We start from the raw sequence: 24,856 nt of genomic DNA, 5'->3' as shown, positions 1-24,856 counted from the left end.
TGGAATCCCAATTATTCTAATGTTGTTTCGTCTTATGGTGTCACTTATCTCTCGAATTCTCCCCTCGTGGTCTAGTAGTTGTTTGTCCCTCTTTTGCTCAGCTTCTTTATTCTCTGTCATTTGGTCTTCTATATCACTAATACTTTCTTCTGCCTCATTTATCCTAGCAGTGAGAGCCTCCATTTTTGATTGAACCTCATTAATAGCTTTTTTGATTTCAACTTGGTTAGATTTTAGTTCTTTTATTTCTCCAGATAGGGCTTTTATATCTCTCGAGAGGGTTTCTCTAATATCTTCCATGCCTTTTTCGAGCCCGGCTAGAACCTTGAGAATTGTCATTCTGAACTCTAGATCTGACATATTACCAATGTCTGTATTGATTAGGTCCCTAGCCTTCGGTACTGCCTCTTGTTCTTTTTTTTGTGTTGAATTTTTTCGTCTTGTCATTTTGTCCAGATAAGAGTATATGAAGGGGCAAGTAAAATACTAAAAGGGTGGCAACAACCCCAGGAAAATATGCTTTAACCAAATTAGAAGAGATCCAAAATCGTGAGGGGGGATAAAGGGGATAAAAAGGGGTTCAAAAAGGAAGAAATAAAAAAAAAGAAAAAAGAGGAAAAAAAAAAAAGAAAAGAATTAAAAAAAAAAGAAAACACCTAAGAAAAATATAAAAAAGAAAAAATATATGTATTAGATAAACTAGTAAAAAATCGTTAAAAAAGAAAAAGGTAACAGTTAAAAAAAAAAAATTTTACCCAAAGGCAAAAAAAAAAAAAACAAAAAAAAAATGAAAAAGAAAAAAATTAAATTAACCGCAAGACTAAAAAAAAATCACAGGGAAAAAGCCATGAGTTCCGTGCTTTGCTTTCTCCTCCTCTAGAATTCTGCTGCTCTCCTTGGTATTGAAACCGCACTCTTTGGTAGGTGAACTTGGTCTCGGCTGGATTTCTTGTTGATCTTCTGGGGGAGGGGCCTGTTGTAGTGATTCTCAAGTGTCTTTGCCGCAGGCGGAATTGCACCGCTTTTACCCGGGGCCGGGGTGAGTAATCCGCTTGGGTTTGCTTTCAGGAGCTTTTGTTCCCTGAGCGCTTTCCGTAGAGTTCCGGAGGACGGGAATACAAATGGCGGCCTCCTGGTCTCCGGTCCGGAGGAGCCGAGAGCCCAGGGCCGCACTCCTCAGTGTGCACTCAGAGAACTGTGCTCAGTTACTCCCGTCTGCCTGACCTCCGGCCGCGCTCCGAGCTCACCGAGCCTGCGACCGGTTCAAGGTCACCCCGAGCTGCGAGCTTACTGTCGGCTCTGTCTCTGTAGCCAGCTTTCCCGTTCCAATACCCGCAAGCTCTGCGACACTCAGACACCCCCGATCCTTCTGTGACCCTGTGGGACCTGAAGCCACGCTGACCCCGTGTGGGCTTTGCCCCGGGTAGCCTCTGGAGCGATGTCCCTCAGCGGAACAGACTTTTAAAAGTCCTGATTTTGTGCATGCCGTTGTTCCGCCGCTTGCCGGGAGCTGGCCCCTCCCCCCAGGGTCTATCTTCCCGTCGCTTTGGATTCACTTCTCCGCCGGTCCTACCTTTCAGAAAGTGGTTGTTTTTCTGTTTCCAGAATTGCTGTTCTTCTTCTCTTCGATCTGCTGATGGATTTGCAGGTGTTTGCAATCTTTAGATAAGCTATCTAGCTAATCTCCGGCTAGCTGAAGTAGTCTCGGCCTGCTACTTCTCCGCCATCTTGACTCCTCCCCCCCCCCTTTTTTTTTTTTCAAACTGATGAAAAGTTTTATTTTTTACACTTAAAGGCTGATGAATAACCATTACTAATCCTATTAAAGAAAACCCAACATCTCAATTGGAAAGGATAACTATATTTACTCATTAAATAGCATTTAAGTTTCCTACAACACAACTTGAAAATACCCAGCATGCACGTTTAATCTAGTACAATGGATTCAAGACCAAGTATACATGTTACAAGCATCAAGGCTGGATTACAAATTATCATAGTCATCATCGTCATCATCATCGTCATCATCATCATCTTCTCGTTTTCTTTTCATTGCATTTGATGATTCATTGGCAGTATTTTGTGATGACACCATGTTAGTGGTAATAAGAATGTTTTTGGACCCAATTAATGATGGATTAATCAGAACATTCTGAACTGCGGATGTTGCAGGAATTGATGCTTTTACAGTTTGGGGACTGTGAAGTGGGCATCTGTACTGTAAACCTTTGCCCTGTGAGGGACATTGGAGTCCCTACTTTAGTTGACACAGACATGGTCTGTGGGGTTGGTGTGCCAAGAGTGGGAGTACTTGGTCTGCTAGTAACTGAACCAACACTTAACCGTGGAACTGTTATTCTTCCCGCAGAGGTAGATGCCTTTTTTTGTAAAGACTTAAGTCTATAGTTTGGAGCAGTCAAGCAGTATCTATCAGGTGGCAACCTGGGGCCTGAATATGGCTTGATTAATGGCAAAGGAGTTTGATTTCTTTGCCTTGCAATATCTAATAAAAAATCTCTTGGGGGAGGAGAGGTAAAAGACTGATCAGCACGACACTGGATGGCCAATCGCACATCATCTGCATCAACAGTAGCTTTCTTAGCATGGCTGGAATAAATTTTTGCATCATCTAGAATTGTGGTCACATATCGGAAGGCAAACTCCAACATCTGATTTATAACTCTTGGCTCATATTCTGTAATCCCCATATCCTTCAGGATTTGTGCCATCATCTGTGCATCTTTCGGCATGCTCTTGGGAGAAGCCATCTTGCCAGACTCCATGATATCCGTTGATCAGACTTCTCGAGCTAAATCACCCACATTAATGTATTTCAGTCCTGATCTTGATGCAAGTTCTTTGCCTAGCGTGGTTTATCCAACCCCTGGTGTACCGGTGAGCAGGATGTTCGGAAGCAACATCGGCAGCTCCCCTTTTTATGGCCGCTCATTTAATTTAACACGTAAAGGGCATATAACTAAGCATTTTCTAAGGAAAAGGAGGTTATGTAACAAAAAACTAGATCCCTATGAATTATTAAATCCTTAGGGGTCGCTTTGCGTTCATCATTTCACCTTTAAAGAAAGGTTGTAACATTTACAGACTGCTGTGTGACTTACATGAGTCAGAACACTGCTTTGCTATTTACGTACCAAATTGCCTTGAGAGAGGGGAGTAAGTCCCCTTCACATTAAAATTCTCAGAAGCAATTAGCTGTGCTGTATATGGTGTGATCTAAGGAAGGTTATAAAGGAAAGGAAGAATTATGTGCAAAGTGAATCAGATTGTGTCCTAAATAGAGGTAGGTTTATGTTTACACAAACAAAAATATTTTGGTAGATGAATTACTTGATTTCTAGGCTTTTAAAAAATTACATAGACTGCATTTGCTTAAAAATTCATGGAGAGTGTTGAAAACACCTTTTCTCAAATTCGTAAGGGCCCACTGAGGAGGAGTCATGATTCAGATTAGTTTTAATTTCCTTTTAGGCTAATCACAAAACAGAAATTCAGTTAATTAGCCTAAAATACCTCTTTTCATATTCATGTTAAATATCTCAAAATTTTAACTTGTGTACAATTTTTAGACAGCATATAGTTTCTTCTGCAGTGCTAACACCCATGAGGATACAGTCTGATTAAACTCATTTTGACCATCAAGTTTGATCCATTGTACTGCATTGCTCACATGATGGGAAAGGCAGGGAAGACCAAACAGTTCTTCTCAAAATCCTGCCCGTGTTTCAGTGCTAAGCTGTCCTCTCCTCAAGTCTTACCTGATACCCACCCCCAATCCTATTCCCTGAGCTCTGTGGGAATAAACTATACTTAAATGATTATGCTTTTTATTATAGCTACATACACGGTTGTTTTTCTCCACACAGACCATTGCATGTGTAAGTGTAAATTCTCAGAATCAGAATGTAGATCTAAATATTCTATTGTATCTAGTTCAGAACCTCATACATAGCAGGCTTTCAGGGAATTAATAAACTATTCCACATTTTAGGAACCTGTAAATACATGGAATTAATTTTATTACCACATAAGCACCCTATCTTCTACTTTCTCCTTTTCCTCTTCCACAAAACTCATATAACAAATTGGGATACTTTAAAAACCATTTTCCTGGGATGCCTGGATGGCTCAGTCGGTTAAGCCTCTACCTTTGGCTCAGGTCGTGATCTCAGGTTCTTGGGCTGGGACCCTGCGTCAGACTCATTGCTCAGCAGGTAGTCTATATCTTGCTTTCCCTCTCCCTCTTTCTCTCTCTCTCAAATAAATAGCAAAATCTCTACAATATTTAAATAAAATAAAAACCATTTTCCTTTGTTCTTTTTCATTTTCTAAGTTTCATCAGCTACAAAAGATGAAATGTTGACCATAAAGATGTAGAAAACACCAACGTGCCCATGACACGGGTTATTCAGCCAAATCTACAGAGAAATGAACTCTCTCTCTGCAGTCCATGTAAATTCACTCTATCCCTACAGTATGCTGGGCACCCTGAGGTGGGAGTGGTGAGCAAAACAGACATGGCGCCTGCCTTGTGGAATGTGCAACCTACCTGGGGAGACAGACACAAAGTAAGCAACAGCAACAACAAAAATGCCACCAGAACTGTAATTGTGGTGAATGATACAGAGGAAAAGAAAGTGACTCTGGTGGAAAGGATGCTGGGGAGGAATCACTTTAGAATAAATGGTCTGGGGAAACTTCTCTGAGGAAGTAGTATTCAAGGTGACATTTGAAAAATGAGCAATAACTAACTGGGGAGACAACATCTCACACACACAGAACAGCTTGTACAGAGACCCACTGAAGAATGGGTTGTGTTTTAGGAACAGGAATTTAGTGAGAGATGGACAAAGAATATTCTTTAGACTGGAGAGAAAGGCAAGGACCTGATCCTGCTGAGCCATGCTGAGCTTGGCTGAGGTATTTGAGAAGGTGAGACTGGCTACTGTGTAGAGAATGGATTAGAATGGAAAGTCTAAGAGAGGAGTCACGTTAAGAGCCTGACAGAATAGGAAACCCTGGACCTCCCCCACCAAAAATATCAGTTTAGCAACAATGCATTCTTTTGGAGAGAAACCAGGAATGAACTGAAAGAATGCGGCACTCTGGGAGAAGGCAAAACCAGTGAGAAAGAGAACCCCAAGCTCACAGCTTCTCCTATCAACAAAGTTTTTTTTTAAATTAATTTATTTATTTTCAGCATAACAGTATTAATTATATTTTCACCACACCCAGTGCTCCATGCAATCCATGCCCTCTATAATACCCACCACCTGGTTCCCCCAAACTCCCACCCCCCCCCGCCACTTCAAACCCCTCAGATTGTTTTTCAGAGTCCATAGTCTCTCATGATTCACCTCCCCTTCCAATTTACCCCAACTCCCTTCTCCTCTCTAACACCCCTTGTCCTCCATGATATTTGTTATGCTCCACAAATAAGTGAAACCATATGAGAATTGACTCTCTCTGCTTGACTTATTTCACTCAGCATAATCTCTTCCAGTCCCATCCATGTTGCTACAAAAGTTGGGTATTCGTCCTTTCTGATGGAGGCATAATACTCCATAGTGTATATGGATCACATCTTCCTTATCCATTCGTCCATTGAAGGGCTTCTTGGTTCTTTCCATAGTTTGGCGACCATGGCCATTGCTGCTATAAACATTGGGGTACAGATGGCCCTTCTTTTCACTACATCTGTATCTTTGGGGTAAATACCCAGGAGTACAATGGCAGGGTCATAGGGAAGTTGTATTTTTAATTTCTTGAGGAATCTCCACACTATTCTCCAAAGAGGCTGTACCAACTTGCATTCCCACCAACAGTGTAAGAGGGTTCCCCTTTCTCCACATCCTCTCCAACACATGTTGTTTCCTGTTTTGTTAATTTTGGCCATTCTAACTGGTGTAAGGTGATATCTCAATGTGGTTTTAATTTGAATCTCCCTGATGGCTAGTGATGATGAACATTTTTTCATATGTCTGATAGCCATTTGTATGTTTTCATTGGAGAAGTGTCTGTTCATATCTTCTGCCCATTTTTTGATATGTTTGCCTGTTTCATGTGTGTTGAGTTTAAGGAGTTCATTAGAGATCCTGGATAGCAACCTTTTGTCTGTACTGTCATTTGCAAATATCTTCTCCCATTCCATGGGTTGCCTCTTTGTTTTTTTGAGTCTTTCCTTTGCTGTGCAGAAGCTTTTGATTTTGATGAAGTCCCAAAAGTTTATTTTTGCTTTTGTTTCCTTTGCCTTTGGAGACATATCTTGAAAGAAGTTGCTGTAGCTGATATTGAAGAGATTACTGCCTATGTTCTCCTCTAGGAGTCTGATGGATTCCTGTCTCATGTTGAGGTCTTTTATCCATTTTGAGTTGATCTTTGTTTACGGTGTAAGAGAATGGTCGAGTTTCATTCTTCTACTTATGCTGTCCAGTTTTCCCAGCACCATTTATTGAAGAGACTGTCTTTTTTCCACTGTATATTTTTTCCTGTTTTGTCAAAGATTAATTGACCATGGAGTTGAGGGTCCATATCTGGGCTCTCTACTCTGAGTTCACTGGTCTATGTGTCTGTTTTTATGCCAGTACCATGCTGTCTTGGTGATCACAGCTTTGTAATAGAGCTTGAAATCAGGTAACGTGATGCCCTCAGCTTTATTTCTGTTTTTCAACATTTCCTTAGCGATTCAGGGTCTCTTCTGATTTCTGTGAAGCCAGAATTACCCTGATAGCCAAACCAGGCAAAGACCCTACCAAAAAAGAGAATTTTAGACCAATATCACTGATGAATATGGATGCTAAGATTCTCAACAAGATCCTAGCCAACAGGATCCAACAATACATTAAAAAGATTATCCTCCATGACCAGGTGGGATTCATCCCTGGGCTACAAGGATGGTTCAACATTCACAAATCAATCAGTGTGATAGAACAAATTAATATGCGAAGAGAGAAGAACCACATGGTCCTCTCAATTGATGCAGAAAAAGCATTTGACAAAATCCAGCATCCGTTCCTGATTAAAACACTTCAAAGTATAGGGATGGAGGGAACATTCCTGAACCTCATCAAATCTATCTATGAAAGACCCACAGCAAATATCATCCTCAATGGGAAAAAGCTTGCAGCCTTCCCGTTGAGATCAGGAACACGACAAGGATGCCCACTTTCACCACTCTTGTTCAACATAGTATTAGAAGTCCTAGCAGCAGCAATCAGACAACAAAGAGAAATAAAAGGTATCCAAATTGGCAATGAAGAAGTCAAACTCTCTCTCTTCGCAGATGACATGATTCTTTATAAGGAAAACCCAAAAGACTCCACCCCCAAACTACTGGAACTCATACAGCAATTCAGCAACGTGGCAGGATACAAAGTCAATGTGCAGGAATCAGTGGCTTTCTTATACAATAACAATGAAAATACAGAAAGAAAAATTAGAGAATCGATTCCATTTACTATAGCACCAAGAACCATAAGATACCTGGGAATAAACCTAACCAAAGAGGTAAAGGATCTGTACTTGAGGAATTACAGAACACTCATGAAAGAAATTGAAGAAGACACAAAAAGATGGAAGACCATTCCATGCCCTTGGATCGGAAGAATAAACTTTGTTAAAATGTCTATACTGCCTAGAGCAATCTATACTTTTAATCCCATTCCGATCAAAATTCCACCGTGTTCTTCAAAGAGCTGGAGCAAATAATCAACAAAGTTTTAAATGGAAATATATTATACTCCCCCAGTTAAAACATGTGGCCGAATGCATTAAAAAGAAGTGGCCAAATGCATTAAAAAGAAGCAAGATCCAGCTGTCTGCAAGAGGCTCACTTTAGCGTGAAGGACACACACAGGCTGAAAATGAGGGGCTGAGAGAAAATATTCCAGGTAAATCTAAAAGAGAGTAGGAAACTTTGAGTTACTTCTGGGAAGAAAATGGGGTTTAGGGGATGTGGGACAGGGGAGTCATAATATATTCTGATATTTTATCTACATATGTAAACTTGGATAACAAAAATTGTAGTCAGATTTTAACCACTCCCTTTAAAATTGATAGATCAAGTAGTCAAAATAGGTAATTAAAAAATTTCAGTAATATGAAAAATAAACTCATATTAATAGGTGTGCATATATATGCATTTGTGTATATACATATATATGTATTTGTGTACAGATATATTCACATTTCTTCATGCTCACATTGGAATAGTGAAAAATGTAATAACAACAAAGAAAACACCAATACAGAGTACATTATACAATAAAATTGGAATTCAGTTATAAAAATGTAACTAAAATATAACTAAAAAGGAACATTTATCTGGGAACTACAAAACATACTACCAAATAGAATTTCTGGTATGAGAAGATAATAGCACTATTAAAGAATATTTAGGATTAAATAAAAATTAAATAAAAATTAAAAGGCTATATGTCAAATTTTGGGGTATGCAGCTGAAGAAATACTTAGAAATTTATACTTTTAAATACATGTATCAAAAAAATTAAAAAAGGTAGAAAACAAGTATGTTAAACTTTCAGTTGAAGCTAGGAAAAAAGAGGAATATAACTTCACTATGGTCATAGACATAAAAATTCTAAATAAAATTTTAACCAATTTCAACACTGTATTAAAAATGCATCATGATCAAGTGGGTTTTGCCTCAGGAATGGGAAGATAAATTCACATCAAAAATTGTTTAATATAATTTAACTTAATGGAATAAAGAATACAGAATTATACTATCATAATAAATGAATAAAAGTCATTTGGTGGTAGGTCAGTATCTCTTTATGATGCAAATTACCTGAAAGAGGGAAATAAAATTCTAGAGGAACAATAATGACAGTGTATTACACTCTCATTAACTCAACTCTTCACCTCTTATTAAAAACCAATAAGCAAATAAATGTAATGATATTTTAAAAAAGAAAGAGATACAATTCTAATTAAGAACATGAAACATTGGAGACTGACATAGAGTCAAAACAGCTAGTTTTTCTTCCAGCACTGGTACAAATTATTGTTTCTTTGCTTGAGCCCAGAGAAAATAGTTACCCACTTGGATAAAAGAAGACAGATGTGTACAAACTAATGGCTTACCTAGACCATCAACAAATGAAACATGTGCATCTGGGAACTTCCTTTCTCCTGTTAGACAAGAGGGCTTTTAAGGGGTAGACATTCTGAAGCATACCTCGTACTACCCATTTCGAAGGCACTCGGATTAAATGGAATCATTCCAATATGTAAGTGGCATTTTTATAAAAAGCAGTGTCACATTTAATCTTCTCCTGTGTCATCCACCTACTTCACATAGAGAACGTATGCTGTGTTCCATATTCCATCATTTGGGAATGGCCACCAAAAAGCTACTATGTGCTAATCAAAGAGAAAATTGAAATAGGTAGATAAAGTCTAAAATACACATTTCAGAGCACCACCACCACAAAATCCTAGTAAAATTGTAACAGAAAATGTTAAGAGGTAACAGAGTAAGGATTGCAGGCACCTATCTTAGAAAATTAGGGAGAAGACATAGACATGCTAGACTCCTATCCCCCAAGCACTGTGTTCCAGTAAAAAAAAGAAAAAAGGGGGCAGAAAAGTGAGACAGGCTATTGTTAGCTAAAACTATCCCACCGAAAACAACAGTACCTATAGTTTATATTCATTTAATGTATGTATATATGCACACACACATATTTATGTGCATATATATTCGTATGATTCATATGATATCCATCTTTCAGCAGTCCTTACATTTTTCTTTTAAGAAGACAGAGGTGGCTTCATAGGTTAATTTGAACAGCAAAGTCCAGGTTTCTCTTCAATATATGATCCCATTTGTCTCTATGTTAGATCATCTGGTATCTGATACAAGAATCTCACTGAAGTCCTGATTTTTTTTTACTTTTGGGTCACTTGATTAAAAACAACATTGTTGTCTATTGTCTGACCTTTCTACTACCCAGAATTCGTGGTGCAACATCTTGAAAGCTCAGGGCCATAGGACTTCAGGACATTTGGAGACAGGAGTGAAACATTTGGTTTGATTTCACCATTCTTCCACCAATCTTGTAGTGGCAACTGCAAAATTCCTATTGAATGGATTGAGAAGCTGTCTGGTTTGACTGTAGTTTCAGTGAGTTTGTGCCTCTGACCTCCACTGAATTGCTATTTCATTTCTATTTACAGCAATGTTCCCCCAGTAGAACACAACTTCTGTCCCTATGGCAACCACATACCTGAGATGTTACTGCCTCTTTTTCTGCCAGTGGAAAAATGTAGTTGAAAGAGAAAATAATAAATATGACTTGTGGCCCTTTCTACATTATCACTCCTGCATATTACTCTGAGTTATGCATTTTCAATTAGGAAATCCCTGAACTGAACTCAGTTGCATGCACAAGCATGCCATTCCTTCAGCAGAAGCAAATGGAAGACAAATTTGTAAATTGTAGATGTGACTACTTGCTTCTGACGATAAACTGAAGACTACAGGTCGTGTACACACAGGACAGGTAAAGTTGACATTCTCCAGCCAGGTGTAATTGCTGGAAATTCTGTGATACAATATTTCCTTTTGCCATGTTCATCATCATTTCTCTTTCTCTCCCTCTGTCCTTCAATTTTTTCTCTCTTTCATTTTAACATTCCTCCCTTTAGCTCAGCACATTACAGAGTATATCTTGAAATGGAATCACTGAGGAACTCTTATGAAAAAATGTGGAATCCTGAATTCTACCAGCACCTGGGATGAAGGGCAATAATCCATATTCTAAACAACTTTCCCTTTGATTCTTATGAATGCTAAAGTTTGAGAACCACTGTAGTAGACAGGCTTTGAGAGAAAGGGTCTCATGTTACTGAGCTTCGTATTCCCAGCACCTTCACAGTGCCTGTCAGGTTTAAAATAAGGTATGGCCTGCTCTTGGGATACTGGCCAGCCTCATGTTAGCACCAAAATCTCTTTAGAGTCTGCTGATCTCTGTCCTCTCCAAGAGTCTATACACCATGTTCTAGGGATTTCAAGAGCCAGTGAATGGGAATGGAACAGGATGGGGTGTAGCTTCTCAGATTGGTTCTGGATATAACTATAAATTCAGGAGTAGTTGATGTTGGAGGAGGTCATCTACAAGACCTCCTCAGGTTGCCTATGAGCTGTACCCAAGAAGTCAGAGGCTCCTTGGAGGGTAGGCTCCACTTGCCTTTCCTGCAGTAGGGTATGGCCACAAGATAATATGTTGTTGAGCCTATCTGAACAGTATACATGACCGAAGCCAGTTAAGGCTGTTACATAGCTTTAGGTAATCTGGTGGGTGGGTGTAGAAATCTAAGCATCCTGCAGTCATCAAAGACAAGCCTCTTAAAGTCCCTTGCTCGTTAAAACTGCCACCTACAAATTCGGAGTGACTTATTATTTCCTTTCACCTCTCTTTTTTTCCTGAGTACCAGGGCCAGATTGTAAAGCAACAATTGGTCTTTCATCCTGGAACATGTGTTTAGGAGCTTGTAGTCCATATCTAAAAACTGTAATGTTGGACCTGAAGGGGAGGAGAGTTCTCCCTTTCATCTTTGCCTTTGACTTCAGATGGAGGCTATAAGTCACTGGAAGGTGCTAGTTAAAGACTCAGCAAAACTGGGCAAACAGAGATGAACCTCTTTGTAAAGTGTCCTGGATCTTTGGTCCATTACTGTATCTAGCTAAGTGGGACTACCCTCCCTTCACAGATGCCCTTCCAGAACTTTGGGCAAGAAGCAGAGTCAGAAAGATGACACCTGGAACACACTTTCAATGAAATAAGTTTATTCTTCCAAAGTGATGAATTTTTTATGAATGCTTATTATTTTTTATTTAAATTCAATTAATTAACATAGAGCTTATTATTAGTTTCAGAGGTAGAGTTCAGTGATTCATCAGTCTTACATAACACCCACTGTTCATTGCATCACATGCCCTTCTTTTTTTTTTTAATTTTATTTATTTATCTGACAGAAAGAGAGATCACAAGTAGGCAGAGAGGCAGGCAGAGAGAGAGAGGGAAGCAGGCTCCCCGATGAGCAGAGAGCCCAATGCAGGGCTTGATCCCAGGACCCTGAGATCAAGACCTGAGCTGAAGGCAGAGGCTTAACCCACTGAGCCACTCAGGCACCCCTCACATGCCCTTCTTAATGTCCATCACCCAGTTACCCCATCCCCGACCCCTCCCCTTCAGCAACCCTCATTTTGTTTCCTACAGTTAAGAGTCTCTTATGGCCTGTCTCCCTCTCTGATTTTATCTTATTTGATTTTTCCTTCCCTTCCCCTATGGCTTTCTGTTTTGTTTCTTAAATATCACATATGAGTGAGATCATATGATAACGTCTTCCCTGATTGACTTACTTAGCATAGCATAATACCTCTATTTCCATCCACATCATTTCAAATGGCAAGATTTCATTTTTTGGTGGCTAAGTACTATTCCATTGGATATCCATCCCACATCTTCTTTATCCATTCATCTGTTGATGGACATCTGGGCTCTTTCCATAGTTTGGCTATTGCAGAGATTGCTGCTATAAACTTAGGGTGCATATGCCCCTTTGGATCACTATGTTTATATCCTTTGTAGAAATACCCAGTAGTGCAATTGTTGGGTCATAGTGTAGCTCTACTTTCAACTTTTTGAGGAATCTCCATGCTGTTTTCCAAAGTGGCTGTACCAGTTTGCCTTCCTACCAATAGTGGAAAAGGGTTCCCCTTTCTTTTTTTTTTTTTTTTTTTGAGGGCTCCCCTTTCTTTGCATCCTCGTCAACATCTATTGTTTCTTGACTTATTAATTTTAGCCTTTCTGACTGGTGTGAGGTGGTATTTCACTGAGGTTTTGATTTGTATTTCCCTGATACTGTGAGATGTGGAACATTTTTCATGTGTCTCTTGGCCATTATGTATATCTTCTTTGGAGAAATGTCTGTTCATACCTTCTGTCCATTTCTTGATTGGATTATTTGTTCTTTGGCATTGAGTTTGATAAGTTCTTTATAGGTTTTGGAAACTAACCCTTTATCTGATATGTCACTTGCAAATATCTTCTCCCATTCTGTCAATTGTCTTTTGGTTTTATCGACTGTTCCCTTTGCTGTGCAAAAGGGTTTTTTTTTTTTTTCCCTTGATGAAGTCCCAGTAGTTCATTTTTGTGTTTGTTTCCCTTGCCTTTGGAGATACATGTCAAAAAAGAAGTTGCTGCAGCCAAGGTCACAGAGGTTGTTGCCTGTGTTCTCCACTAGGATTTTGTTGGATAGGAATCACATTTAGCTCTTTCATCCATTTTGAGTCTGTTTTTGTGTTTATAAAAGAGAATGGTCCAGTTTCATTCTTCTGCATGTGGCTGTCTAATTGTGCCAACACCCATTGTTGAAGAGACTGTCTTTCCCTCCCCATTGGATGTTCTTTCCTGCTTTGTTGTAGATTAGTTGACCATAGAATTGAGGGTCTATTTCTGGGTTCACTATTCTGTTTCCTTGATCTGTGTCTGTTTTTGTGCCAGTACCATACTGTCTTAATGATTACAGCTTTGTTATATAGCAAAGAGAGAAATTAGTAGATGTCAAATATTGGAGACTTGAAAATGTCTCCATATATTCCCTATTAAGGGTGAAACTTGTTTTCTTTTCATGTGATCTTACAGAGTCTACAAGTTGATTCTACTTGTCCTTTATAATTTTAATATGTTTTCTCATATGGGAACATAGAATTCTTAGAGAATAAAATAAAACTAAAGAAAGAAAACTAAAGAAAGAAAATAAAACTAAAGAGACTCTCATTGTTATATTATTTTGACAGTGTCCATTTACTAAAAATAGGACAAGTATTTATCTGTGTTTATTAATATATGGAGGTACAAGGAGAAGAGAGGGGAGGAAGGAGAGAAAGAGAAGAAGCCAAGCAGTTGATTTTTAAAGTTCCAGGCATTAAGACCTACTGATTATAAGAACTTGCAAAGTTAAGCCCCTCTGGTTTTCAAAGTCAGATGTTATGGGGATTTGCCTCCCTGATGTGGGTCCCTCATGCCTGGGATAACGTGTGTGGTCTTTTTCCTCCTTCTCTGCACCTCTGGTGGCCCTCAGATAGCCTCCCACAGAGAGCTTCATGGGTCAGTTTGGTTCCCAATCACCTTTTTGCCCTTCTTAGCACTCCTAGTACTCAAGATAGCAGGAGAGGCGGGAAGACCCAGGCTATTGAGGACAGTGACCAAAGAGCCACTTACACATAGATTGTACCACCAGCACCAGTGAAAGGCACTTTGGGCCAAAAATTTTCAGAAGTCCTATCTTGAGTCAAAGGATGTCCACTCCCTGGTATTTGTAACTTAGAAGTATTCCACCTTCCAGTTTATTTCTGACCTTCCATTTTCTTTCTTCAATGAACAACACAACCACACGATATCCTACCATGAAAGTGAATTTCCAATTTAGTGATGCTTACTTTGCAGTACTTTTCTGCATTTACTGCATTTGGCTTCAAGGAAAGTGACTCCACTATCATCATGGAGTAAAGGTAGATGATTTTACCACCATGATCCTGTAGAGACAAACTGGGGCAAAATTCAGATATAAGTGAGATTTGTCTTAATGCCACTCTCCTTATTGTCATCATCCACTCACTCACAGAAAAATTGATAAAAATAATGTTGTGTTTGATATCACACCTCTAAAAACAGAAATAGCCCCCTACAGCATAATAGACAATGTTACTATTTATTATTTCCCGTTATGTGCCAATGTCTTTGAAATAGGATGGATGAGCTATATTTGCACATTTGTTGGATTTACTTCATCATGTAAAATCATTCTGTTTTTCTTTCATTGCTGTCTCCTGTGGCCTTCAGGAACAGATGTTTCTTTTGAGCATCTGGCAGCTGTTGTCCTGCAGTGTCAACTTAGAGGAACATGGTTTTGTCTATCAGCTTAGACTACTGCAGACATCCAGCCTGAAAGGAGTGTATGTGCATGTAGGACACACAGGCACATGCACACACAAACACACACACACACACACACACACACACACACACTTACTTAAAAGCCATAAGCATGGAGCTATTTTTATGTATGAGTCACCCAATAGAGTAAGAGAAACAATAAGGAAATGTAGAAGCTGTACTTCTATTAACATTTCTATTTTCAAAAGTATTTGTTTTCAATAATGGTTTCAGCTTTGGGTATTATTGTCAACAAATATAGCAGAACCAGGTGATTCAAGGTCAGTTGTGCCATGTTTGTCTAAAACTAATATTCTATGCTTTGTGTTCAGGATTTTTAGTAATGATCTTCAGCAAATTGTGTGCCTTTTTGTCCTAGCTATCTACTGTTCTGATGATGTTAGAAAAATAAATAGTAACTCTGAGACATTTCCTGAAGCATAAAGTTTAATGCCCATTATCCTTTGAGTAGACACTGAAATACTTTTTTCCAATATACCATTTCATGCATTCCTGTACCGAAATATTAGCTCCCATGGTCTGGCTGACTTCAGGGCTCATTCTTTTAATTCATACAGGATACTGCTTTTAATGGAGTTATTTTAAAACATAATATTACCCAAAGGTAGTGGATCATTTTTTCATGTAATAGTTGACATTTAACAATATCTTAGGTAAACTTATAAGCAAATAGGTCTTCTTGCATTTTAATTCCAGAAAATATCTTCCCATGTATTAATTCCACAAATAAGAAACTAGAATATCAGAAATGATTTTATACTACTTACAGACTTAGAGATGTTTCTGCACATTCATTCCCTCATTTTATTTTTTTAATTTTCTTATTTTTTTAAAACAGATTTTATTTGTTTATTTGAGAGAGACACAGAGAGGAAACACAAGCCAGGGGCAGGGGAAGAGGGAGAAGCAGGCTTCCTGCTGAACACGGAGTCCTATGTGGGGCTTTATCCCAGGATCCTGTGATCATGACCTGAGCCAAAGGTGGACACTTAACCACTGAGCCACCCAAGCTTCTCCTCAGTTTATTTTTTAAGTATGTAATGAGACTAGGGCAAATGTTCTTTACAGGTAATGCCTTTGTTTACTTTGAATTTAGAGACTTCTTTTTAAAAGCTTCTCCCCATAAGGAGGCTACATTTCCCAACTTCCCCTGTACCTAAGTAGGGCCTAAGCAGCAGAAATATGCTTAGCAAAATGTGGGTGGAAAAATTATATCCCACTTTCAAGTCAATCCATATAGACCTCCTATGTGATCCTCAGTTTTCACTTTTATCCTAATTTTAGCCTGGATTTCAATGCCAGGGTGACTTTAGAAGTCCTATATTTTGGATGCATATCTCCATTGCTTGAGCCGCTGCATGATTGTGCGGAGCATGACCTCTACCACTGATTGACTGGATTTAGTGTAAGCAAGAAATAAAAATCTAGTTAGCCTTTTCATTGTCTAAAAAAGTTTAAGACAAGGATCTTGGAACATTTTGTGGTTTTCATATATGTTTTAATCTCAGAATAATCGAATCATATTTGCAAATATTTATATGCAAGGATGCAAAGATGAACTCATTGCATGAGAGTTATCTTCAAGCTACTTGGCAAATCCTTAAGATACTTATTTCCTGTGTTATAAACACAAGAATGTAGTTCTCTACATGTCTGGAGCTCAAAGAACTTTCAACAAAAGATCATGAGAATGAGAATGAGAAAGACACTTTTTCAGTTATTAAAAATGTTTCTGGATTATTAAATGAAAATTACCAAGAGCTACTATCCTGGACCATTCTTACTCTAGATAACAGAATATAATCTAAATATTTTGTAATTGTCTTAAAAGTGGAGGCAAACACACACACACACATACACATACGTACACACGGACACACCCCTACCTCTCTCTCTGTCTTCATGCATTTTTATCTATAGCCACCACAAAAAGACACACAATACCTCATCCTCTTACAGTTCTCTTGAACATTTGTTAAAATGTTAACCATTAGGGGTAAATGATGTACTGTCTCTAAGTAACAACGTGTGTTTTCAAATAACCCCATTAGGGTAGTGTGGTGAATTGATTAAGAGCATAAGCCTTGAAGTTATAGACCAGGGTTTGAATAATGTTGCTGTCACTTACTGTGTGACCTTGGCCAAATTATTTCATCTCTTGGAGCCTCACATTTATTTCCTGAAAACCAAAATAACTTAATCATTGGATCTCTGTGAGGTTTAAATCAAACAATACCTCCAAAGTGCCCAATAAAATCCCCAGTACTGTTGTAAGCACTTGATAATGTGGTTATTGGTATCCAAATGGTTTGAATTTTGTAACTATAGATACAATATCATATACATCACAGAAGAGCATCTCATTATTTGTTTTTCATGGGCAAAACTGAAAAGTCTATCAAGGAAAGAGAACTACTTTTCCAAAAATGGAAGCAGAATCCAAAGACAGAACAAAGGAGCCCCAAAGAATGTGCAAACTAGAAATATGCAATTCTGTTACAAGGTCTGTGATTTACTTTGAAATATTGCCATATAATCTGTGTCACATTATGTTTGCACCAGTTAAAGTTTAATTTTAGAGAAGCCAGCTAGCTGGCTTTATACCTGAAGGGCCACACTCCAGAGGCAGTTCCTACAAGTCATGTCTCAATCAAAATTTGATAGTTTGCTAATTAGCATACCAGGAGACAAAATGGATTTTTATATACAGAAGCGGCAACTTATTAAGCATGGTGAATATTAGAAGTGGGTTCTCATTAGAGGAAAATAAAGGTATTCTAGTTGTGTGGATGTAGTAATCATGTGTGTTGGCTAAAATTGCTATAGAGATGCTCTCTATTTTCATAAAAAAAAAAAAAGGTGTAGGAATCCACTATAGTTGTACCCCCCACCTTTGTGGCTGGAGTCCTTGGCTTGAATCCTCATCAGTTCTGTGTCTAGCCATCAGTTTAGAAGAATTCTAACTACAGGGTGCCTATCACTTAGTGATGCAGAATCCTGCCTCAGAACTTTTGTTGGTCTGTTTGGTGAAATCTTCATACAAGGGCAGAAAGCTGAAATTTCACTGCGGTTATCGAATATGTTATAGGAAATTTTTCTGCATTCTTTGCTAATGAATATGTATCATAAGCAAATGTATCCATGTCTAGAAGAATTTGATTAGATACTCATTTTCATTATCAGTAGGTAGGAAGATTGTAGGCAGTAACTAAATACCAAAAAGGATTGCACGTATGTATATGACAAATGGCTAAGGTCACTTCACAACAAATAGTTCACAACCACCTCCTTCTTTTAAGGCCTCTCTATAATAGGCAAGGACTGCTGTAATGATTATCCAATCTCCTATATGGTTGCCCATTTACTAGATTGAAATATAGCAAGCAACATAGCGTAGTGGTTAAGAATGCAAGCCCTGCTACTTATTAGTCATATGATAATCAGCAAATTAGCAAATTGTTTATCTTCCTGTGTCTGAGCTCTTACATTGGACATAGATCATAGATCATGATGATGACTAAATAATATATATACAAAACACTTATAAAAGCTTCTGCCACATCTTAAAAAGTGGTAGCTATTATTATTTTCAAATTCTCCTCCAGAGACTTGTTTGCGGACATTCTGTTTCTCAATTAAGGTCACTAAATTTTATCATGTCACAATTTTACTTGTGCCTTAACAACTGTCCAGGGGATTCTACTGGAACTCAGCCATGTGCCTTCATTGAGTTCATCATTTAGATGCATTTGTAGCCTGATCTAGAGTAAATGATCTTCAACTTGGAGGCTGGAGAAGTTGCAGTTCCTTAGTTCCCTCCTTGGTACAGAAACAGCCATTCACTCATTTTTTTTTTTCTAAAATTTCCTTTTCAATTGGAAATGTCCCTCTTGCACTTTAATCACGGAATGGCCCCACTTCTATGGTCTGTCAGACTTCCTGTTCTCAATGAAAGCAAAACAGTCTCGTCTCCCTGCCCCTACCTTGGACTCAAGTAGAGGTAGGTTTCAGGGGAAGAATCAGGGGTGAAGGGGACAGAATGTGTAGTGAGAAAGTATATGAAAGGAGGTGTCCCTCTCCTCCCTTGGATTATAGTTCCATTGATTGGCAAGTTGCTCTCTTTCCTTTCCAGCAGGCTCTTTGAATTTGGGGTTTTTTGTTTGTTTTTTGTTTGTTTGTTTGTTTTTGTTTTTTTTTAATTTTTTATTTATTTTCAGCATAACAGTATTCATTATTTTTGCACCACACCCAGTGCTCCATGCAATCCGTGCCCTCCCCAATACCCACCACCTGATACCCCAACCTCCCACCCCCCGCCCCTTCAAAACCCTCAGATTGTTTTTCAGAGTCCATAGTCTCTCATGGTTCACATCCCCTTCCAATTTCCCCCAACTCCCTTCTCCTCTCTAACTCCCCATGTCCTCCATGCTATTTGTTATGCTCCATAAATAAGTGAAACCATATGATAATTGACTCTCTCTGCTTGACTTATTTCACTCAGCATAATCTCTTCCAGTCCCGTCCATGTTGCTACAAAAGTTGGGTATTCGTCCTTTCTGATGGAGGCATAATACTCCATAGTGTATATGGACCACATCTTCCTTATCCATTTGTTGTTATAACTTCAAAAGTTTTGGATTGCTGGATTTTGACCTTACATATATTATATGGATGGCTTTAAGAGGTGATCTTTTTGATACTGATAGTTATTTCAGATTCTGATGCAGTATTTCTTGTTTTATTCAAACTTAAAAGATTTATGAAAGTAATTTATATGCATGGAAAAAATTCTAAAAACCCAGGAAATGAATACAGTGAATTTAAGTAATCACCAAGTCATGCATTTATTAAGGATTTTTTTCTTCATTTACTTGACTGGTAAAGGGAAAGTAACATGTGCTGTACTTTGTGAATCTGCTGGGTGTGGATGAGCCTCATGACATTGCTTTGAGAGAGGTATTAATATTATTCCCCTTCTATAGATGTGAATACTGAAGTCTAAGAATTTAATTTAAAGATTTTATTAATTAATTCATTCATTCCATTATTTGAGAGTAAGACAGAGAGAGCATGAGCATGAGGAGGAACAGAGAGAAAGGGAGAAGGAGACTCCTGCTGAGCAGGGAGGCCAACACAGGGCTTGATCCCAGGACCCTGAGATCATGAACTGAGCCAAAGACAGATGCTTATCTAACTGAGCCACCCAGACACCCCAAATTCTGAGCATTTAATCAGACAAAGACACAAGCTGTAAGTGACAAACGGTTTGTTTGAACTTTGAGCCCATCCCCCTACCATTGGGTCATGGTGCTTCCGAGATGTCATGCACTCACACCTTGCTTCTGGCAACATTACTTTCTCTAATGTTAATTATTCCTACAGTGGGTTTTCCCATTTTTCCTTTCCCACCCATTGATGAAGAGTCTGACAAAATTAATCACTCACTGTGGCTTCTGACTCAGCTGTCCGCCTCTGAACAGCCCAGCAGAGATTTTAAAACTGACTGCTCAAGATAGCAGCAGTGTGTCCTCACCATAGGGCTTTCTGCCATACTCCATTCCAGGAGGCACAGAACCAAAGCCTTGAAACCCATGGGAAAAGGCCGGTATTCTAAAAATATATCGTCAACTGAAAGAGTGTGAGCTGTTTTTCAGGTAGTGCTGAGATGGGCTATTGCAAGTATTTGTTAGGAATGTCAGACTTTCAAAAATGATAAAAATGCAGACTTGAATTTTGCCAGAGAGAATTGGGTTTAGAGGATTGTGGGAATTACTAAGAAAAAGATACGCTTTAAGTGACCAGCTTTTCGTACATCTTCTTTGAGAGTGATTGGTACTTCAGCTTCTAAAGTAGTTAACCAAAAGTCCTTAGTTATTTTTAATACAATGAACCCTCCAATCACTGATTTGTCAGAACTTAGGGAAATAGCATGGTGTGTTGATTTCAGGCAGCTCCAGAACAATACAAAAATGTCTGAGCTTGCAGAGCTGCTGTATGTCTTTGAAAATTTTTGATTATTTTATTCTTCTGTATATAAATGCGTTTATCATGAAAACATCAAGTAATACAGAAGCATATAAAGAAGAAAGTAAAGTTTATCTGAAAACTCACTACAGATAGCTAAACCACTGTTTACATTTTGACCTATCTCAGTGTGAGTTTTATCTTTTGGAACTTCCTAATTCCACCTTTGTCTGCTATAGTACTCATTAATTTGTTCAAGAAACATTTATTTGGTACTTGTTATGTGCGAGTACTATCAGATCCTGAGAAGGTAACAACCACATGATAGACTAAGGAACACCCACCATTGAATACATATCAGAATACAAAGCTGGAGTAAAAGTTGTCTTATTCATATTTATATCTTCATTTTCTCAGAGTAGAGGAGGCAGGAGGAAGATGGTAAACAGATATGTGCTGAATGAACAAATGACCTTTTGAATCAATGGATTAATAAAAATGTGTTAAGTATGAGCAGAAGTAGCTCATGGAAGCACTAGAGAGGAGCACATAAATATGGCCAGCAGAAGTTTTTGGATTTCATGTCCAAACTACAGATTGAGGTCTGAGTAAGAATTAATCTAGCAGCTGGAGTAGCATATGCAAAAGCCATGGTACATCAAGGAAATGCAAGGAATTCAGTGACGGAAGCTTAGAGTTATTGTAGGAATGTGGCAAGAGATCAGTCTTGAATGATAATTGTGGTAAAGTCATGATAGGCCATCTATACCATCCATCTAACGAGCCTAGAGTTTATCTTGAGGCAAATGGAAATCCAAAAAAGGCTTTAGTTTTTTGTTGTTGTTGTTTTGTTTTTAAGTCTTTAGTTATTAGAAGAATGGCAGAATGATTCCATCTCAGGATTCTAAACTATGCCCTATTTTCCTGTGCCTTCATCTCTCAAAGTTCAAGAAATTACCTTTTTTGAAAAAAAATATTGTCTCAATCTCTTATAAACATAAGCTTATTTGGATCAAAAGCTCTACTAAAAATAAATTAGGTTGGATATAATCACATATTCTTAGACACATCCAAGTATAGGTAAGACAGCTGCCTGAGGGGTCCTGAGGGAAGTCATCTGTGGAAAAGCGCCATAGTATTCATTGGGAAATTGCTCTCTGAGGGGCCTGAGGAAGTTGCCCATGAGCTGGTGCTACCAAACTAACCAAGCTAACCAAGGGACTATTAGGCAAAACTTTTGATGTGTGGGGCTTTGAAAAGATTCGTGGGGGCTGCCAGAGGGAGATGACATAGGATACTCACAATTCCTACCAGCCTCTGGGCTCTGCTGACAGTAGATGCTACTGCCAAAAATATTTTAGAAACACAGAAGAAGCCTTCTTAGATAAACACACCAGAACCAAAAAAAGAAACTCTGTCCTCTTCCTATATCACTCCAGTACTCTCTAACTACAAAACAACATCGTGCCACTTGGCAAAGAAGTATGTACAACTTTGTTGTAAATAGAGGTTCCAATTCTACTATTGCAGAGCTAGCAATAAAGGATATCTGGAAATTTAGAGTCCACATCTGTAACTGCCACAGACAGCTTAAAAAAGAGATAAAGGCAATTTTAAGAATTTAGAGGGGATATTGCAATGAGGACTTGTCCATCCTGAAAAATTTTTATTTTGTTGATCTTATAAAGTAAAAAAAATCAGAAATCAATGTCTAGGTCAATCATAAAACATATAAACTACAGACCTTCCCTGAAATAAACTGGACTCAAAAGTTACAAGATCAGTGTAAAAGTGAATTAACAGTAGGTAAAACTTGAATAAAATTAAAGTCTAACTAGGCTTGATTTGCCTGGATCATTCAAGAGATACTTCTATCCTTGACCTTGGCATGAGGTGATTTCAGACTGATTGTATACTCAAAGAAACTGGTCATATATATAAAGACCCTTAACTCTTTAGTGTTTTCGCCCCATCCTCTTAAGACCATTATGGGCTCTCTTGGATTTTCCATCTCCCAGCAATGAACTTCATCATGTACCTAGGCAAGATTCTCATCCTCTAACTTATGGCAAGATCTGCAAATGGCCCCAGGAACAACTACATGCATGCATCTAACCTTAGAAAGATCCTTTCCATATGGAATTTTATTCCATCAAGTTCATGAACAAAGAGGAAAACATGAGCATGATGAGAGAAATGTCAGTAAGAGGAGAGAAATGATTCTTTTTTATAAAAGAATCAAACAGGTCTTCTTGCAATGAAAAAATACACAGTATCAAAATAAAAAATACTCAGAATGGTGCTATCCACAAACTAGACACTGGTAAAAGATAAGATCAGAGAAACTGAACATATAACAGTAGAAACTACTCAAAATTAAGCTAACAGAGGGGGAAAAAACCTAACGTGTGAACAAAGCATCAGTGACCTGTAGATAACAATTTGACCTACTTGAAATTGAAGTCCCAGAAGAAGACGACAAGGTGGGGGAGAGGGAAAAGTTGGGGAAAAAAATGGCTTAAAATTTTCCAAATTTGATAAAAACTCTAAACACAGAGATCCAATAAGCTGAAAGAACTTCAAGCAGAACAAACTGCGCTGGAGAACATTATAATCAAGAAACAGTTACTGAGAAAAATTGAAGACCTAAATACATGGGAGAGAGAAAATATTCATGAATTGGAAGACCCATCATTGTTTAAGACATCAGTCCTTTACAGATTGATCTAGAGATTCAGTTTAATTCCAAAAACCCAAAATACTTTCCTTTAGAAATTGACAAACTAATTGTAAAATTTGTGTAGAAATGCAAATCAGCTAGAATAGCCAGAAGAATTTTGAAAAAGAAGTTACAAGTTGGAGGATTCAAGCTTCCTGATTTTAAGACTTACTATAGTTAGTTGTAAATACAGGGTTATATTGACATAAAATAGATATATGGAATACAATAGAAAAAGTTGAAATAGATACACATAAGGTAAATTAACTTTGACAAGTTGCCAAGGCAGTCCAATAGAAGAATAATAGTCTTTTCAGCAAATAGTTCTCGAACAATTGTTAGCTTTAGACAAAAACATGAACCTTGCCCTTTGCTCACAATATACACAAAACTCAAAATGGAATATAGGTCTAAATGTAAAAGTTAAAACTATAAATCTTCTAGGAGAAAACAGTAATTTTAGTAATGTTAGTTTGTGGAAAGATTTCTTAAATACAAAGTACCAAAAAACATGAACTATCAAGAAAGGTCAAGAAATAGTGCTTCAACAAAGTTTAAAATGTTTGCTCTTCAAGTTGTACTTACAAAAAATGAGAAGGCAAGCCACAATCTTAGGGAAAATACTTGCAAAATATATATCTGACCAAGCCTTATACTTAGAATATATAAAGAACACTGTGACTCAGTAAGAAGTATTCAAATAAGTCCATAAAAAATATGCAAAAGACTTTGACACTGCACTAAAACAGATATGTAGAAGACAAGCATATGAAAAGATGCTCAACGCTATTAATCATCAGGACAATGAAAACCAAAACCATAATAAGGTATTACTGCATACTTTTTAGAACGAATAAAGCCAGACTTAAAAAAAGAGTGCATGTCTATTGATTCCACATATATAAAATTATAGAAAATGCTAACAAATTGATAATGACAGGAAGCAGATCAGTTGCTCTCTAGAGCTGTGGGAGGAAGATGGGTAGGGAGCAAAGAGGGACCTGAAAGTGATACTGTACTACTTCATGGCTTGGATATAATTCATGAGCACTTTTCTTGTAAGGTGTGTTTGTTTCTGTGAATATTAAACATATTTCTTTTTTAAATTTTTTTATTTAAATTTAATCACCCAACATACAGCACATCATTAGTTTCAGATGTAGAGTTC

General features: G+C 38.0%; 1 protein-coding gene across 1 annotated transcript; it reads right to left on the bottom strand.

Moving 5' to 3' along the window:
* Positions 1 to 1,747: 1,747 nt before the first annotated feature.
* LOC309848548 (transcription initiation factor TFIID subunit 9-like) lies at positions 1,748 to 2,916 on the bottom strand. Its single transcript, XM_082700278.1, is given in 2 exon segments — positions 1,748 to 2,191; positions 2,193 to 2,916. Coding segments are annotated over 2 exon segments (798 nt in total). The 5' UTR covers positions 2,784 to 2,916; the 3' UTR covers positions 1,748 to 1,984.
* Between the last annotated feature and the right edge of the window lie 21,940 nt (positions 2,917 to 24,856).

This window comes from Mustela nivalis (genome assembly GCF_964662115.1).
Source record: "Mustela nivalis genome assembly, chromosome: 15".
NCBI classification, from domain to species: domain Eukaryota; kingdom Metazoa; phylum Chordata; class Mammalia; order Carnivora; family Mustelidae; genus Mustela; species Mustela nivalis.
Note: the sequence above shows the minus strand (reverse complement) of the source record. Positions and strands in the feature narration are given on the sequence as shown.